The following is a 19,378-nucleotide window of genomic DNA, read 5'->3' as shown; positions in this document are numbered from 1 at the left end:
TACATAGTCTTCTCAATATGTTCTTTTCAGTGTTTCCTAAGTATCAATCTGTGGCTCTACTCACTGTCCCACTCCCTGGCTTACTGATCTCCCCTTAACTCTACCCCTAGTTGCTTGTATATTTTCTTTCCTTTCCTTCCTTGCACAAATGCTTCCCCCCTTTCTACATTGTACACTACATCGTTACACTTATCCCTGTGCATGGTAGGATAGAGTGTGTGCAAAGCTATCTCCAGCATAAAGATGTAGCCATCTTTATCTTGACTTTGAATGCATTAAATACACTGTCAGGAAACTTTACGTTGACTCAGTAGCTTTTGTTGTGTGATATCACGCTAGAGCAAGTTATCAGAGTCAATATAAACTTGGCTACATCTGTACCAATCTTTGCCCATCTGACTTTTCTGCTTTTTCTTCGACCTTAAAGGGGTTTTCTAGCTTTTGACAACTGATGACCTATCCACCGGACAGGTCATCAGTACATGATCTGTTGGGGTTTGACACCCGGGGCCCGCACAGATCAGCTGGTCCGGTGCCTCCGTGCAGTTAGCTCCGGCCACGGAATAGCGGCCGAGCTGCAGTACTTCAGCTCTACTCCTATTCAAGTGAATAGGAGCAGACCTGCAGTTCTGTAGCACGGCCGCTATGCTATGTACGGAGCCAACTGCTTCCGGGCTCCGTACATAGCATTATGTGCCCGCAGACCACCGGAGCGGCTTAACAGTGCGGGGTCCGGGTGTTGGACCCGCACCGATGACATACTGATGACCTATCCGGTGGATAGGTCATCAGTTTTTAGAAGGTGGACAACCCCTTTAACTCTTACTATGTTCTTGTCTGTCTCTTTGTACTTTGTGCTCTGAATTATGGTTTGCAACCTTGGCCACTTTGACTACAGATGTAGCCATCTTTATCTGGACTCTGATAACTTGCTGCAGCGTGATATCACAAAAGCCATTGAAATGTCATTAAAAAAGTAGAGTTAAAGTTTCCTGACATTGCATTTAAAGCGTTAAAAGTCAAGATAAAGATGGCTACATCTGTATATTTAAATCTTTCTTAACAAACAATGCAACCTACTACGCTAGGAGGCCATTCTTGTTGATCCTCCGCAGTGAAGTACTCTACTTCCTTGCAGGGCTCACACGTGAGTGTCTGTTAGACTCTGCTGCTTGGTTCTGGCAAGCGTCAATCTTAGTACCACGAAATCCACTTATAATATACGAGAACATCCATTCATAACATCTTGAAAATAGATCTCTGTGATCTTAGCCATAAGTCATCTAGGATCTTTAAACTGAAACTGGCCATAAAAAGGAATCCACAGAAAATGAAATGTATATGAGTAGTTGGCCACAGCCTGACTCAAGACTAACTATTAAATGTTTATGGTAAGCTTAAGGGCTCATTCACATTTGTTCATGAATTAAGTTTATGTCGTTTGTATTTCATGTGTTAATACAACATTGTGGCATAGATGAAGTGGCGCATTACGGGTATTGTCAGATGCTAATGCATGCAACTGTGCATAATATTAAAAAACATTGTAGACATTTTCTTCATGATATCCCACTAAATAAGCATTATGTTTTTGAGTTATGCCTCATGCACATGGCCATGCCCGTAATCACGGCCTGCATTTTTGGGCCGTCCTCCCATACAAAGTATGGGAGCACGGCCCGTAAAATACGAAAAATAGGACATGCTCCATAATTCCCTGCACAGTTCTACGGCATGGATACCTATCTGTAGCGATCCGCGGCCAGTAGAACTTAATGGGTCCGTAATTGCGTATTACGGTCCGCAATTATGGAGATTTTTTACGGCCGTGTGCATGGGGCCTTATACAGTATGTGCTTTGCCCTGTAAAACCCACCATTTCTTGCTACTTGAAATTAACCACGTAATAGCTTATACATATAAAGTATATCTTTATACATGTTACTTATTAACAATGATTCTCTAAAGAAAATAGTCATCAGTACTTCTAATCTGATTTCTGCAGTCTAACAACTAGCCTGTCCTTAGTGATCAACATTACGATTAAGAACAATTTAATAAGAATAAAAGGACAAATACTAAACAAAAAAAAACAACAATCTATACAATAGAAGATATGTCTCCATAAAAACCAATGCCATGGTGCCCTATATAAGAATATTCAGTGCAAAAGGACAACTTCATATACTCTGAAGTGACTGGTTACAGCATACACCTCTGTCCCTGGAGCCTTGCACTTGAGAGATAAACAAAGGTAACATGACACAGAGCAGCCTCTGACTCCTGTAATGATATACCTGAGTACCTGCATTTGAATAGGACGGTCCGCTGTTAAGGTAGACTGGGAACTTCATGTAAGAAAACAATCTGATCTGTTGTATCACACGTTTTATGGAAGTATTAAAAAATGGTTGGAAAGTAGATGAGGTTAACCAGGATTTATGCACTGAGCTAATGTTGGCCATAACTGACCCAATTTTCTGTCTGATTTGGCAATCAGGCAATGTAATGTACATATTGAACCCTTCTGGTGATCAATATCACTGAAAAGGTAGTTACAGTATGGTGTCCTTTGTCTTTCTCGATGAAAGTGGGAGGACAAGACCTCTACTCTAGCAGTAATAGCACAGGCCCATTGGGACTTTTGTTTATTAGCAGAAGCAAACATTGTTAGACTTTGCTTTTATTAATAATCTAGTTTATTTATATAGAAATGCCTGCATACATCTTCAACCTTCTGTAACTTTTCTCCCATAAAGCTTTTCTAAAGCTTGCTATACACTTGTTAGGGTATGTACACACTGCCTAAATTACGGCTTTAAAGCGTTTACAAACATCTGCCCATTGAAAGCAATGGGCTGACGTTTGTCTGTTCACACGAGGCGTGTATTTACGCGTCGCTGTCAAAAGACGGCGCGTAAATAGACGCCCGCGCCAAAGAAGTGTCATGTCACTTCTTCAGACGTAAATGGAGCCGTTTTCCATGGACTCCATGGAAAACCAGCTCCAGTTACGTCCGTAATGGACGCGGCGTTCAAGCGCCTGCACATACCGTTACGGCTGAAATGACGGGGCTGTTTTCTCCTGAAAACAGCCCCGTAATTTCAGCCGTTACGGACGCTGCCGTGTGAACATACCCTTATAGCTAAGTGTTCGGCTGACAGCTTTGACAGACAACCATGGTAATGTGCAAATTAAATATGTCCGATCCTTCTTTCACTGTTAAAAGGGGTTTTCCAGACTATAAAAAATTGGCTAAAGGAAAGGAATGTGATAAAATAATAAAAGAAAAACTACTAACCTGGTGTATTCCCTACAGCTCCAGCGCTGCTACTCCCGCTGGTCTTTGTTAGGGTATGTTCACATGCAGTGTTTTCAGACGTAATTCGGGTGTTTTATGCCTCAAATTACACCTGAAAAAATGCCCCTAATACGCCTGCAAACATCTGCCCATTGCTTGCAATGGGTTTTTATGGTGTTCTGTTCCCACGAGGTGTAATTTTACGCGTCGCTGTCAAAATACCGCGCTTAAAAAGACGCCTGTGAAAAAGAAGTGAACGTCACTTCTTGGGACGTTTTTGGAGCCGTTTTTCATTGACTCCATTGAAAAACAGCTCCAATAACGCCGCGAAAAATGCGAGTTGCTACAAAAACGTCTGAAAATCAGGAGCTGTTTTCGCCTGAAAACAGCTCCGTATTTTCAGACGTATTTGGTCACTGCATGTGAACATACTCTTAGCTGTCCTGCAGTGATGACATGCCGACTACCTACAAGTGACTGCTGTAGCCAAATGTAGACGTGAAGTGGTGCATCATGGTGCAAATTTACCAACATATATGAACGTTATCTGTTACTTTCTCAATTTCTTTACACAATAAAAGGAAACCAAAGGTGCAAGAAAATGGTGAGAAATCAAAAATAGTTATGGATACATAAAAATATATTAATTTGGAATCAAAACCAGCAGAAAGCCCAATGATTTAGAATATAAAACTGAACTGCAGAGCGCTTCTTTATTTGAATTCTTCTTATAACGTTAATATATATGTATTTTTTATTTTAGTTTGAAAATCTATAGTCTCATAGTTTGATTAATGTACTGTATATGTATATTTTTTTAATTATACTAACCATTAAATAACTTATATGTCCACAGGATGCAGCTTGTAAACATGTATTGAGTCATATATTTTCAGAAAGTGTATGACTTATAGGTTAAATCAGGCGATCATATTAACAAGTGCAATATACACACCTCACTATCTCAGCTTCAGTAGATCTTTTTGTCACTGGGAGATATTAAGAGATCTACCTTAAAAACCATCGTCTGCTTTCATCACATTACCAGTGGCGTGGTGCCAGCGAAAAAAACAAGAGACGATCACTGAGAGATACATTAACAGAGATGCACCACAAGCATCAAGACGCAACAGTTTGCAGTATTCTCGGAAAATGTACTTCACTGAAATCTAGCAGATGAAATCCACTCTCTGATTCATACGATACGTTGTTATTTCTGCTCTTAATTCGAAAGAAACAGATTTTCAGCTTCCATATTCTGACGACTGCAACAAGCAGGTATTCATTGGCATTGATATCTTTAACAATGAGTGAAAAAGATTCTGTATCCATCCAGGATATTCCTGCTGTACTTCGTGCCCTGGGGACGCTGGCTCTGGCAGCTGTCGCAGCTGTAGCCATCAAATGGTTTATTTCACGTGACAAGACGGAAAATACAGATGATAATGAGTCAAAGTTCCAGTGCAACCAAGATCCAATAGAAGATGGACAATCTCCAAGGGATCATCCTAAAGTAGAGGAAGAAATACCAGAATATACTATAAAGGAAACTCAGGTTAGTGATGAACAAGGAATGACAGTTTTAGCATTTGATTGTCGTTCACATGGACTTTTGAAAAGTTCTCTAGACACTTCGTGTCAAAATAATGTGAAAGAAGATGGTGAATGTCTGACTGATCCAAAAAGACTGTTAGGTGACCTTACAACAATATCCTGTAAACTTTACAATGTGGCAGGACCCCAGACTGCCTTGCACGACTCATGGGGAGCAAATGTCAGTATTTCAGGATTACCGACTGCCATTGTGGACGAAAGAACAAATTATGCACATGATCAAGTATTTTCTAGCTGCTTAACACAGACATGGGATAAGACATCTTATGAAAGGTCACAGGTGCAACAGCCCGATACTGGAACAAGCAATGGTGAGTGCACTTATGTTATGAATTTAAAGTACCTAGGGTGTAAAAGCCAGCCTATGGGTGATGACAACATGGTGCCTGGAATATGTCTAAAGCACAAGACTGTAAACGTTGGTTGGGATGAAGACCTATTCCATCTGGATACCTATGAAAATTTAAATTATGATTCCGAAATAGACACTCCTTCTAAATACTCGGTTGAGAATAAAAACAACATGCACGATTCAATAAGTGGCAAGAATTTAGAAATCAATACCAAGGAATATATCAGTGAAAGAGAGAACGCTATGAATGCATGTGCCCCAGGCCTTCCTGAATCACACGAGTGTGTAAATACTTTTATAAGTGCTTATAATCCACATTCTCATGAATTACTCACAAGATCTCATAATACTAAACAGCTGTCAATATATACAGCATTCAAAATGCAGGATATTCTTCAAACTGTAGATGTAATCCAAGAGGTTGAACAGACCACCCTAACTGTATCCAATGGAGACACTGCATTGACAAATGCACTTTGTAAAGGAAGCTCGCAGGATGAAACATTCAATTTTAAGCACAGTAATCACGTTACGTGTACACAGCAAACAAGTGTGGAGTACAAGATTTATGTGCCTTCCGAAGAAATACTAGAGGAAGCAAATGAAAACTTGAAATCTTCCAGTACAAGCTTCATTCCAGCTTCTGCACATATTCCCGAAGAGCACGTGGCTGTTGAAGAGGAAAATGGGAAATTATTTTTATCAGGCAACACTCTGCATAATAATCATATTGGAAAACATAACAAAGTGTTACCCTCAAGAGATGATCCCATTACTGGTGGTTCTCAAAACCCTATCAAACGTTTGTACTTACCCAATTCTGGTGCAATGGATGAAAGCAAAATCAAAACGACAATTTCTCATCATACTAAGCATGTACTACAATGGAATACTACATCGGTATACAATTCTAAAGACTTTATTGACCTGATGTACCCAATGGATTGTCATGCACCTAAACATTCAATTATTCCTCTTATAGAGAAAGATGAAGGCCAAGCCCATTTAGATGACAATGTTTCACTTTCAACTGGGAAATTAATGTATGTGTGTAAAGAAAAAGAAAATAACAATTCTAATGCTGATGTGGAAAGTTTCTTTGAAAGTTCTAGAGCTCACAATATAACAAATGATAAACCTGTGCCGTGCACTATGACAAGTAATTTCTCACGGGATCCTTCCACTCTTCCCACACTCAACTCAACACTGGTCACCAAGACTGAATTTCTTTCAAGTATCAAATCAGTAAATAATGAACAAGACAACAAAGTAATTTACAACTGCCACAAACATGATGCTAACTTTCATTCCATGGACAATAAGGAGTTCTGTACTGAAATCACTAATGGATATTTGAGTAGGTGTCAGAAACCAGTAGACATGAATGGTTTTGTTTGTTCTTTCGACAAAAATACGCCAGAAGAGTTCTATGATAAAAATCAACAGTCTGTCATTTGCAAACCCTTATCAAACTCTCTGCCGAACCCTGTGACACTTGCTGAAGAATTCTCCAGTAGAAGCCCAGTTTCCTCCAACGAAAACCACAGCGCTTCATGTGTTATGATGGACATATCTAAGAGCAAACTAAAATTTCTACAAACTATGCAAGTAATAAAGACGGACACTAATCTGTCCAACGAAGACTTTCATGTATGCACGGTGGAAAAAACATCTGGGGTTCCTGATTCTTTGTATTCTCCTGCTGAAAATCCTATACAGAGAGACTCCAACTCCAATGATACATGTTGTGAAAAAGACTCTGTTACCTCTTGCACATCAAGTCCTGCTCAAAATAAGGAACAAGAAAAAATATTACAACACAGAGATCAGGAAAGAATTGATACAGTAGAAACAGATGCTACATTTTTTTCTAGGGATAGGATAATGTCCACTATAGCTGAAACTCCAGAACTAATTTTACCAGAATACCAATCAGTGTTCATTTCTGAAAGGAAGATGCCCCTAATGACTAAGAGCTGTGATAATATATATTCTGGGCCTTCATTCCAGGGATCGGCATTGAAAAACAAAGCACAGAGCATGTTATGTTTACTTACAGAATATTACACAACTAAATTACATTCCTTGGAGAATGGGCCACTTGAAGAAGTTGCAAGAGGGTGTTTCATTCGTATACCAAAGGGCTTTCAGAATATAGGAGAAGGTGTGAGGTTTCAGTTAACCCTGGGGAACTGCCTGGAATTGTTAAGGTTAGCCAGAAAGAATAGTGTGCCCGAACTTCTGAAAGCTGTCTACACTTTAATCAGTGACAACTACTTAAATGTGCTGAAGAACTCTGCTATTTACGGCCAGTTAAACTGCTTGGAGAGGGAGAAAATCCTTCACTTCAGAATGAGAGGAAAATTGTCTCTTTGTGTAATTGAAACACAGAGTATATTTGGCATGAATAAAAATATCAGCGGTTCTGAGGATATGAGCCAAGATCAACCTAAAGACCAGCTTTACTCACTGGATATGGAATCAAACCAATGGGAAAAAGTCACTTATATTCCTGAGGAAGCCTGTCTCAAAGGTTGTAGTATCTGTTCTATGCATAATTACCTATTCATTGGAGGAGGCATCCAAAAGACCAAAAATGGCTTATCATGCTCCAACAAATTGTTTTGTTATAATCCCCTAACTGACATATGGACCCAACTCACACCAATGAACCAAGCAAGGTCCCAATTGAAGCTTGTTCCACTTGATGGCTACCTTTTTGCCATTGGAGGAGAGTGCTTGCACACAATGGAAAGATATGATCCAAGATCAAACAAATGGACCTTTGTAGCATCGCTCCCAAAGGGCTCTTTTGCTGTGGCTCACGAAGCTGCAGCTTGTGGAGGAGAAATTTATATATCAGGAGGTCATTTATTTTACAGACTTTTAAAATACAACCCTTCACGAGATCAGTGGGAAGAATGTCCTTTCAACGCCAGCAAGGGCCGTTCCTGTGACATGGTAGCAGTCGGCCATATCCTTTATAGATTTGACATGCACAAGGACTCTACTGTCCATATTTTCAAGTATAACACCACTGCCAAGGTGTGGTCTGAATATACAACAACTTTTCCAAACAGCAAGGCTCCCTTTAGATGTGCTGTTTTGGATGGTACCATCTATTGCTTAAACAGGGAGACGACTGTATGCTTTTCAGTGGAGGAGGAAAAAGCAATATTTGAGTCATCTGTGATCAGCAAAGTCCCCACTAAGGGGGTAGGTTACCCTTGTCCTGTTGTGTTAAGCCTACAAGGATCCTTATCTCAAACATCGGTATAAATATTTGTTACACCTGTCTAGTATTTTGGTGTATCATTTTAGGGCTCATTTACATAACCATACATTAGCTCCATATACCCCTCCATTGTAACCCAGCAGGAGCAAGAAAGGAAAACCTTTAATATAGAGAAGCTTTTCTGTTTCCTTCTACTGGGATGTGTTCTGATTTTTTAGTTTAAATACACTCGTATAATACGCCTATAGAAAGTTAAGAGTCCCCTACAAAGCCTGTGAGGGCATGTGTACCGTAATGAGAGGGTGTCCAGTCCATGTTTGTTTTGCCCATAATTTAATCGTTGGTGATCTGCACAGAGATGTGGTCTCCACAGTTTCTGCAATGTTAGCAAGCAAGGAAGTAGAAATAGTACTTGAGTCATGAAAATGCCTTTGGGCACCGGGACCTCCTGTTGTGTGTGGTTAGGAGTGTCGTGGTGTCAAGTTGCACCTGAAAGATAGTTTTTCTCTTCACTATTGGATCTCCCTCCTCTATGTATGCCACATTCCCAATTACAGTTTGGAGGGTCTATGTACTGCTTCTGGACACTCAGTGAATAGGTCTAATTAGATGTGCAGCTTGGAGAAATCCTTGTCTCCGGGTCCTTGGACTGTCAGCTTTGCCCATGTCAACTGACTGTAATGCTGGACCAATTCAGTGATTAGATTGAAGTACTTTCAGATGTAATCCACTTACCGCAATGGTTCTGGGGTGGTGCATCGCGAGTTACATTTATTTTTTTAAGTAATTCTATAATTTTATGGTAATTTGTACTTAATTTTATGAGGTGGTTCCCATAGATATCAATAGAAGGTGTATGTCGATGGATACTAAATGCAGGTCAGTCCAAAATTCCACACCAGTAATTTGTGATAAATAATGGAGAACTGTAACTCTGTATAAGCCATACGGAGCAGGAGATAAAAACCCTTTCCACAATGTCTGAATTTCAAGTACCTCTTTTCTCAAGGTCAGCTGTCTATTGTGTAACTTGAATTATTTATTAACTTTTTTTCTGGAGTTGAAATATTATTGCAGTTATTTGCTTTTGTTCTGTATTTATTACATCATGCTGTAGATAGTAGTAATACTACAGCCACCTGTGTCTGTGCAATGCAATTGGGACTATGTTACTCAGGGGGCTATGTTACTCAGGGTTTTCCCTGCAAAATACTCATAAATACTGTAAATACTACAGGAATAGTAAAACTAGTGGAAAAGTGGAGGAGGAGAAGGGGCAGCATATCTCCTACAGTGCGTGATGAGAGACAATGTACATTTATAGAAACCAGCAGAGGTAAGAAAAAGAAACAAAACAAAAGTATCCAGGTTAACATTTCTGGCTGCACTTCATGGGGTTCGAGGATACAAGTTCAAAGGTCAAGTGACAAGGCATTTTAAAATGGTTGTAGTAAGCAGTAGCGTCAGGCTCACCAGTCCTTGTTACACTTGGCAGCTCTGTCATATAGAAAGTCCAGGGCTTGCAACATATAAATGCAAAAGTTTTCTGTACAGCATTCATTTCTATAGTCCCTTATAGTTGCAAGTATGAATTTTATGTTATAATTTAATAAAATAAATAATGCAGAGAAAGCAACATCTCTAGCTGTGTTCTATTCAATAGACATTAAGGTCAAATGTAGAAAGAGAAAAAATTGTGCAAATTTGTCTTAGCTACATATGCACAAAAGAGAATGTAAGATTTAGCATTGATCAAAACTGGTGTAAAGAAAAGTGGTGTAGTTGCCCATAGCAACCAATCAGGTACAAGCTCTTATTTTGTAGAGGCCCTTTTGAAAATGAAAGAACAAATCTGATTGGTTACTATGAGCAACTACTCCCCTTTTCCTTTCCAAGTTTTGTTAGATCTCCCCCAGTATGTTGCATGAGGCCAGAATTCCAACACGTTGTATACCTGTTATTATTGTGAAGTGACATGCATTATATTTAAAAAGCTTTTGACGGCTGCATTAACATTTACCCCCACCGACAATTTTGTTTCCAAAAAGTTTAATTATATATTGATGCCATTTAGATTGTAAGCTCTTATGGGCAGGGTCCTCTCTCCCTTTGTCAGATGTTTGCATTCTTTTTTCAATGTTATTTTTTTATGTTAATTGATTCCCTGTGGAGTGCTGGTACTCTATAAATGAAGGTTCTTGTTATTATTATTATTATTATTATTATTATTATTATTATTATTATTATTATCATCACATTACTTGATTATTGTAAGTAGAATTTGGGGACATTATAAACTTACACTGCCACCTTGTGGTTGTTATGGCTCATTACAGCAATACAAAAACAATTATGCCTCATAAAACAAGAGGGTGATTCTAAGGTCACCATACATAGGAAATAATGGGCCTCATATAGTGCGATTTTTACTTGTGGGGTCACTTGGAAGCCATGGTACTAGGAAAACATATGAAGCATGAAAAGTTTTGAAGTACGATTACATCTTTTTGCTAGAAGGTTCCCTTGAAAATAAAAAAATAAAAAGGTGCTATGCTGCTGGATTTCCCCAGTAATCACCAGTAATCTTAGTGTTACTTTCTTTTGTGGTGGTGCTGCAGTGAAATCTAAGCATTACCTGGTGTCCACTGAAATCAATGAACTGTCCCATTTTAGGCCCCCCGTAGCTGTGTGCACGGTCCGTTATTACGGCACCGCAGGGCCGCGGAGTGTCATCTGCGGGCCGTCTGCAAATCACGGACCATGCACGCATTGATTTCAATAAGGAAACCACAGTTGTGTGCATTGGCCCATGGGTTAACAGGTGTTTTATACTATCTGCAATTGCTGCTCCGCAATTGTGGATAGTATACGACCGCAAATGCACGGTCGTGTGCGTGAGGCCATGTACAAAAAGAAGTGGCTGAAAATTACGGAGCTGTTTTCAAGGGAAGACAGGGTGATGAGTGGAAGACAGCATTTAATACAAGTGAGGGGCACTACGAATACCTGGTTATGCCCTTCGGCCTGTGTAACGTCCCTGCAGTCTTTCAAGAATTCATCAATGACATCTTCCGTGATCTCCTCTATGTCTGTGTTGTGGTGTATCTCGATGACATTTAGATTTTTTCCCCAAATCCAGTAACTCATCAGAGACATGTCCGCCAAGTTTTGCTTCGATTAAGGGAGAATCACCTATATGCCAAGCTGGAGAAGTGCGTGTTCAAGAGAAAGTCTCTACCCTTCCTGGGCGACATCATCTCCGATCAGGGCCTCAAAATGGATCCTGAAAAGGTAAAGGCTGTCTTGGAATGGCAACGCTCCCAAGGCTTAAAGAGGCTCTGTCACCACATTATAAGTGCCCTATCTCCTATATAAGATCGGCGCTATAATGTAGGTGACAGTGATGCTTTTTATTTAGAAAAACTATCTATTTTAAACCACTTTATTAGCGATTTTTCGCTTTATGCTAATGAGTTTCTTAATGCCCAAGTGGGCGTGTTTTTACTTTCGACCAAGTGGGCATTGTGCAGAGGAGTGTATGACGCTGACCAATCAGAGTCATGCACTCCTCTCCATTCATTACAGCAGCCGCATACACAGACATTAACGTTAATCAAGTGTCCTGATAATGAATATACATGACCTCCAGCCTGGACGTCATGTGTATTCAGAATCCTGACACTTCTGAATCTTTTCTGTGAGATTTACAGCAAGGGAAACAAAATCTCGTTTACATCGAAATCTCGCGAGAGTGTATTTCCCATTGAATTCAATGGAAGCTGTTTGTAGGCGTTTTGTTATTGTTTTTCTAGGCGTATTTCAAGGCGTTTACAGTTTACCCTGAAGTACGAATATGTTGTATCCTCCAGAGGGAGAGAGAGAGACTCTCTTTGTAGCTGTTCTCCACTCAGGCTAATTTATGGAGATCCCAAATTAGGGACTTCTTATATTAACTCTGAATGTCCTAATATGGTATTTAAAAAAAAAGAATTAAAAAAAATACTTCGGAAACCTTTAAAATGTGACAATTTAACCTATCTGGAGTCTTAGGAATTAACCTGTACTTTATGTTCAAAGTTTCATGTTCCCCCAGAATAAATAGATTTATAAAATGCTTGTTTTTAAAGTCATATTCAATAAATGTGGGCTTGAATAAATGGTTAGAACTAAAAAAATTCACACGCAGTCTGAAGAAAACTTAAGGCAATTTCCAGGATTTCCATTTTTAAGAGTGCACACAAGAAGATGTCATTTACAGAAAAAAAAAATTTAACCCACAGGCTTGAACTATTCTTTATTAAAAGGAAATGTTGCACTAAGAATGTCGTTGACCGCTGTAGTTCTATGATGTCTTCTTGCTTTCATCTAACATCTCTTTCCACTTTTTCTCTATCTCTTCTCTGCATTGCAAAAAACTTTCCTCCAGTCCTTTCATTTGGTCAACCACGGCAGGATCGCTACGTGTCATTACCATTTCATACACCATCCATGTAGCTTTAACTAATGACAAATACAGTACAAAGTTATAGAAATCACCAGATTGTGCTAACTCTAACAGGTATGAAACAGAAATACTGTCTAGCAGATATTTATTGGTTTCCTAGATAGGTATGAGAGAATAGTATGCGCAATAAAACTGGATCCATCACATAAAAGAGATTGTCTGGTTTAGAAAACCCATTGTTAAATACCCTAATAGGGAATTCTAAGTTAATAGAGGTGGGTCCTCTATTGCTATGTATAAATAAATAAATAAATAAATAAATAAATATATAAGTAAATAACAATAATAATTAATAAGTGCATCCCTTTACTTCCTCCCTTCTAAAAGAGAGATAGATGGAGAGAAAGAGGGAGAGAGGGAAAGAGAGAGAGATACAATTATGGTTACAATAACTTTAATATCTTAGCTGAACAGGGAATTGCAAGCTGCTTGCGGGTAATGGGAACTTTCTAGCTAATAAAGTCCCCTGATTACAGCAGCATCTGCACTCTCAATCAAGCCTGTGAGAGGGGAGGGGGAGGGGTGGCAAGTGTAATGTCTAAATTTAGTCCCTATGACCAAACCTCAGCTCCACTATATCGGTAACATGGCACACAATGATAATGACTTCCCGTTAGTGAATTATAACGTAGTAGAGGTCTGCAACACAAACGGCTGAGCTTTGAAGAGAATGGTTTTACAGAGGTACTGCTTTTATTTTCACTAGCGGTATGGTTCAAGTTCAAATATTGAATACTTGAATTATTTTATAGATTTGTGTGGGGGGGGGGGGGGTTCTATCAGAAAAACATGTGTTCCCATTGTGTACTTATTAGAAATTCTACCTGATATCTTTTCCATTTGTTCTAGCATTCTTTCCAGATCTTTGTTAAGGTCTTTCAACATCTTGGAAACATCTTCATAGTTATCGTTGTCTGTGCTTTTTTCTGCCATCTAGTTAAGAAAATGTCCTTAAGATCAGTGCTGACCATATTACAATGTTAGCGTGTGAGTTATTACACAGTTGAATCACATTATTATGAACACCTCCTACTTTCGACGTGAGCAGAACGTAGTCCATGAATGAAGTGACGTGTCGTGGGCTGGCTTGGTGGGTATATAAGGTGTGTGATAGTCTGTCTGAAGACATATCACTCGTTGCTGCCATGGGTAAAAGGGGCGATTTATCAGAGTTGCAAAAGGAGATGATTATTGGCTTTTCGGGCCAAGGGTGGCAGTATTTCTCAAAAAGCGCAGTTTGTGAACTGTTCACGTGCTGCTGTGGTGAAAGTGTATCGTGAGTGGACAAATGGCATCATTGGGAATAACCGATGTGGAAACTGCGGTTATTAGTGTGAGAGGTGAACGTCGACTACGAAAGTGTACGAGGGCCAAACAACACGCTAAAGTCGAGCAGCTCACCGTGAAAATCAACCAGGGGGCTACCAGATGTGTGTCTAAAACAACAGTTCAGTGCATCCCCCACAACCACATCCAGCAAATGAGGGATGCACTGCAGTCAACATGGCTCTAGGTACCTGAGACAATCTACCATATCTTATTGAGTCACTCCCAGACCGTCTAGCTTCTGTCCGTGCTGCACACGGCGGTTACTCTGGATATTAGCTGGTGGCCATAATAATGTGACTCAACAGTGTATAATTAGGCATAGCTAACGCACTGAAGTCTCTTATACAGGTTGTTACCATCCTGCAAGCCAAGGCATCAGGACGTTGTCTCCGCCAGCGCCTAAGATTGAAGAGGACTGTAGGAACAAGGAGAGGTGAGTATTTAGTCAGGATACAGGGCACCTGAGGGACTTGTCAACTCTTTAGGGAGCCTCCAGGGGCGTAACTAGGAAACACTGGGCCCCATAGCAAACTTTTGACTGTAATGCCCCCGTCGTCTCCCCTGGATGCTACACACAGCCCCCCTTGTTAGATAGTGTCCCCCTGTAGATTGTGCCATACAGCCCCCCTCTAGACAGTGCTATACAGCCCCCCCTGTAGAGAGTGCTATACAGCCCCCCCTGTAGAGAGTGCTATACAGCCCCCCCTGTAGAGCGTGCTATACAGCCCCCCTGTAGACAGTGCTATACAGCCCCCCTGTAGACAGTGCTATACAGACCCCCTTGTAGACAGTGCTATAAAGTCCACCTGTAGACAGTGCTATACAGCCCACCCATAGACAGTGCTAAACAGCCCCCTTGTAGACAGTGCTATACAGCCCCCCGTGTAGACAGTGCTATACAGCCCCCCTGTAGACAGTGCTATACAGCCCCCCCTGTAGACAGTGCTATACAGCGCCCCCTGTAGACAGTGCTATACAGCCCCCCCTGTAGACAGTGCTATACAGCCCCCCGTGTAGACAGTGCTATACAGCCCCCCTGTAGACAGTGCTATACAGCCCCCCCCTGTAGACAGTGCTATACAGCGCCCCCTGTAGACAGTGCTATACAGCCCCCCCTGTAGACAGTGCTATACAGCGCCCCCTGTAGACAGTGCTATACAGCCCCCCCTGTAGACAGTGCTATACAGCGCCCCCTGTAGGCAGTGCTATACATCCCTCCCTGTAGACAGTGCTATACAGCCCACCTGTAGATAGTGTTATACAGACCCCTGAAGACACTGCTATACAGCCCCCCCCCATAGACAGTGCTATACAGCCCCACTTGGCCAAAAAGTAAAACACGCCCAGTTGTCCATTAAGAAAGTTATTAGCATAAAGCTAAAATAGGTCATAACTCCGTCAAAAACGATCGTTTTTCTAAATAAAAAAAACACTGCTGTGATCTACATTAGGGCATGCCAAGACGTGGCGGAATTCTTCCGCAACTGTCCGCATCAATGCCGCACAGAATCTGCGTTGCAGATTCTGTTGCGGATCTGCCCAAAATGGGTATTAAATTGATGCGGACTAGCCGTTGCGTATTGAGGTGAAAGTACTTCCCTTCTCCCTATCAGTGCAGGATAGAGAGAAGGGACAGCACTTTCCCTAGTGAAAGTAAAAGAATTTCATACTTACCGGCCGTTGTTTTGGTGACGCGTCCCTCTTTCGGCATCCAGCCCGACCTCCCTGGATGACGCGGCAGTCAATGTGACCGCTGCAGCCTGTGATTGGCCTGTGATTGGCTGCAGCCGTCACTTAGACTGAAACGTCATCCTGGGAAGCCAGACTGGAGGAAGAAGCAGGGAGTTCTCGGTAAGTAGGAACTTCTATTTTTTTTACAGGTTGATGTATATTGTGATCGGTAGTCACTGTCCAGGGTGCAGAAACAGTTACTGCCGATCGATTAACTCTTTCAGCACCATGGACAGTGACTATTTACTGACGTCGCCTAGCAACGCTCCCGTAATTACGGGTGCACACACGTAGTCACCCGTAATTATGGGTGCACACACGTAGTCACCCGTAATGGGAGCCCCATTGACTTCCTCAGTCTGGCTGTAGACCTAGAAATAAATAGGTCCAGCCTGAATGAAGAAATGTCATGTTAAAAAACCAATACGCTCCGCAGCACACATAACATCTGCATAACATCTGCGGACTTCATTGCAGAATTTTGAATCTCCATTGAAGTCAATGGAGAAATTCCGCAATGAGTCCGCAACCAGTCCGCCACACGTCCGCAACAACGATTGTATGCTGCGGATACCAAATTCCGCACCGCAGCCTATGCTCCGCAGCGGAATTGTCCGCAACGTGTAAACGAACCCTACTAAAAAGCTGTGGAAGGCAATGGAGAAACGGGTCCGCTGCGGATTTCCGCTGCGGAGTGTCTGCAGCGGAATTCCAGAGCAATTCCGCCACGTCTGGCCATGCCCTTACAGCGCCGATCATATTATGTAGGGCACTTATAATGAGCCTCTTTAAGAAAACTATATAAATTTGGTATCACCGTAATCGTATTGACGAGCAGGATAAAGTTAAATTGTTGTTTTTGACACATGGTGAAAGACGTAAAAACTAAACCTAAAAGAAAATGGAGGAATCACAGATTTTCCAATTCCGCCCCACATATATATTTTTTTCAGTTTCCCAGTACATTATATGGTACTTTAAACGGTGCCAGTAGAAACTACAATTTCTTCCGCAAAAAATAAGCCCTCACACCACCTCATTGATGGAAAAATAAAAAAAGTTATGGCTCATAGAAGGCGGGGAGTGAAAAACGAAAATCAAAAGTCAAAAAATGGCTTGGAATTCGAGGGGTTAATAATAATCTATGCGGCACTTTATAGGCAAAAAAAATATCTTTAAATATAACATCAACAGTGTCAGATATAGAAATCCATTAAACAATTTGCACCAAATTGCGGCTGTAACATAGTCCTTAGTGCCCTGGATTCAGTGGGACAGCCCAAGCTGGTTTTCAGTATGTGGGGACCTTGGTTGTATATCGATGTTGTGGTTGTCACTATCTAAGGCGTATGGCTGAATATGGAGGTTGTGGTTGTCACTATATGAAGGTTGTGGTTGTCACTATATGGGGGCTGTGGTTTCATATGGAAGTTTTGGTTGTTACTATATGGGCAATATGGGGCTGTGGTTACATATAAATTGTCATTGTCAGTATATGGAGATTGTGGTTGTATATACAAGTTGTGGGTTTATATGAAAGGTTTAGTTATCACTATATAAGGGGTATGGTTGTATATGGAAGTTTTGGTTGTTACTATATGGGGGTTGTGGTTATATAGAAGTTGTCGTTGTCAGTATATGGAGATTGTGGTTGTATATAGAAGTTGTGGTTGTATATGGAGATTGTGGTTGTATATAGAAGTTGTGGTTGTATATAGAAGTTGTGGGTATATATGCAAGTTGTGGTTATCACTATATAAGGGGTATGGTTGTATATGGAAGTTGTGGTTGTCACTGTAAGGAGGCTGTAGCTGTATATAGAAGTTGTCGCTGTATATGGAAGTTGTGGTTGTCAGTATATGGGGTTGTGGTTGTATATAGAAGTTGCGGTTGTATATGGAGGTTGTGAATGTCACTATATGGAGGGATCTTGCAGTATATGGGGGCTGTAGTTGTCACTTAAATGGAGACACTAGACCATTGCGTGCTGTACGTGCCTGACCCACTTTCCTGTGCCTGAGAGCTGGAGGATTTGAATGTTCTTAAATTCCCCATGGAGATAAGATAGCAATAAAATATATGACAGGAAGACATTATCTACCTCTTACTATATGGTACTTTTTCCTTATAGTGAGGTGTGTGGATTATTTCCTGTCAGAGGCCTTGTCCTGTCCCTGTCTTCAGTCACCTCAGCCCTCACTCAGCAACTGCCACCTCATTCCCTGTGCAGGCTGCGTTGTCATGGTAACTGCATGAGGCCCGGCTGCCGTTTACTGAACAGCACCGACCATTTTCTTCTCTACTCACTTGTTACTTTTATTAATAGAAAGTCCAATATTGAGCTGGTAAACAAGGGGAAATGTTGAAAATGATTATTATGTCCCTTAAAAGAAGAGAAATAACATAAAGGAAAGATTGTAGACAATACATATACTGTACAAAATGGAGTGGATTTTAATAAATTAATAGGAAAAACTTTTATAAAACATCCTGTTGATATGGGCTGGCAGGAAATCTGTAGGAAATGTAAAGGGGAATACCTCATGAATAACATCAGTAGAAGAGCTGTTAAATCTACTAAGAAGTGGATACAATTGTATCTAGTCCCGACAATAGTCGGTGAGCAAAATACAATACATCAACAACATCTTCACAAATCTCATTGATAGTTTGCTACAATGTATCAGTCTGAAGTCCAGGGTGTTAAAGGGGTTTTCCTACTTAGGACATTTATCACCTCTCCACAGGAAAGGTGATAAATGTATAATCGCTGGAGGTCCCACCACTAGGACTCCACCAATCTCTAGAACGGTGGTCCTGAACCCGTTCCTTCTCACTTCACGATCGCAGTGAGGAGGATTTTGAATTGAGCCGACAGAGCGCTCGGCTGTTCCCGTCATTTCCATAGACTTTGAATGGAGCAGCAGTGGAAATTATAGCGGAAATCGACTCCAGCTCTTGGCACGAACAGCCAGGGAGGCATGTGAATCTTACTCCAATTTATTTTACTTTTAGACTGGCATATGAAACACCGGTCTAAGTAAAAACAATGGTATTTTGTTGCAGTTGTGTGGAAAAAAGGCAGTGCCCAGATGTTTTATTGTAGTGGATAAGATTTAACTAAATCTTATTCACAAATTGCATCTAAAAGAGCTTCCTGTAATAACTGCAAAATGTCATGTCCTTTGCATATTTGTTTTGGTTGTTCCCATTGATGTCAAATGTGTAGGCTAGTAAAATCTGCAATTCAACCCCGAGAGTTTACAGCCCGAAAAACGGCCGAAAATAAGCCGTGTGAACATACCCTAAGGG

General features: G+C 40.8%; 2 protein-coding genes across 3 annotated transcripts; one reads left to right on the top strand and one right to left on the bottom strand.

Annotated features, from left to right (window-relative positions):
- Positions 1-6,850: 6,850 nt before the first annotated feature.
- On the top strand, positions 6,851-9,421 carry LOC142663675 (kelch domain-containing protein 7B-like). Its single transcript, XM_075842428.1, has one exon. It carries the CDS (start codon positions 6,870-6,872, stop codon positions 8,544-8,546), a length of 1,677 nt encoding a protein of 558 aa, XP_075698543.1. The 5' UTR covers positions 6,851-6,869; the 3' UTR covers positions 8,547-9,421.
- Positions 9,422-12,779: 3,358 nt separating this feature from the next.
- SYCE3 (synaptonemal complex central element protein 3) lies at positions 12,780-18,324 on the bottom strand. Of its 2 annotated transcripts, none has more exons than XM_075842427.1 (3): positions 18,175-18,324; positions 13,831-13,939; positions 12,780-13,002 (listed from the first exon to the last, which is right to left on the bottom strand). In XM_075842427.1, exons 2-3 carry the CDS (start codon positions 13,937-13,939, stop codon positions 12,845-12,847), a joined length of 267 nt encoding a protein of 88 aa, XP_075698542.1. In that variant the 5' UTR covers positions 18,175-18,324; the 3' UTR covers positions 12,780-12,844. The 2 variants fall into 2 exon arrangements, with proteins under 2 accessions (XP_075698542.1, XP_075698541.1); XM_075842426.1 differs by having other exon boundaries at positions 18,168-18,319.
- Positions 18,325-19,378: the final 1,054 nt, after the last annotated feature.

Source organism: Rhinoderma darwinii, chromosome 11 (assembly GCF_050947455.1).
Source record: "Rhinoderma darwinii isolate aRhiDar2 chromosome 11, aRhiDar2.hap1, whole genome shotgun sequence".
Taxonomy (NCBI): Eukaryota; Metazoa; Chordata; class Amphibia; order Anura; family Rhinodermatidae; genus Rhinoderma; species Rhinoderma darwinii.
The sequence above is the reverse complement of the archived record's forward strand: the minus strand, read 5'-3'. Positions and strand labels throughout refer to the sequence as shown.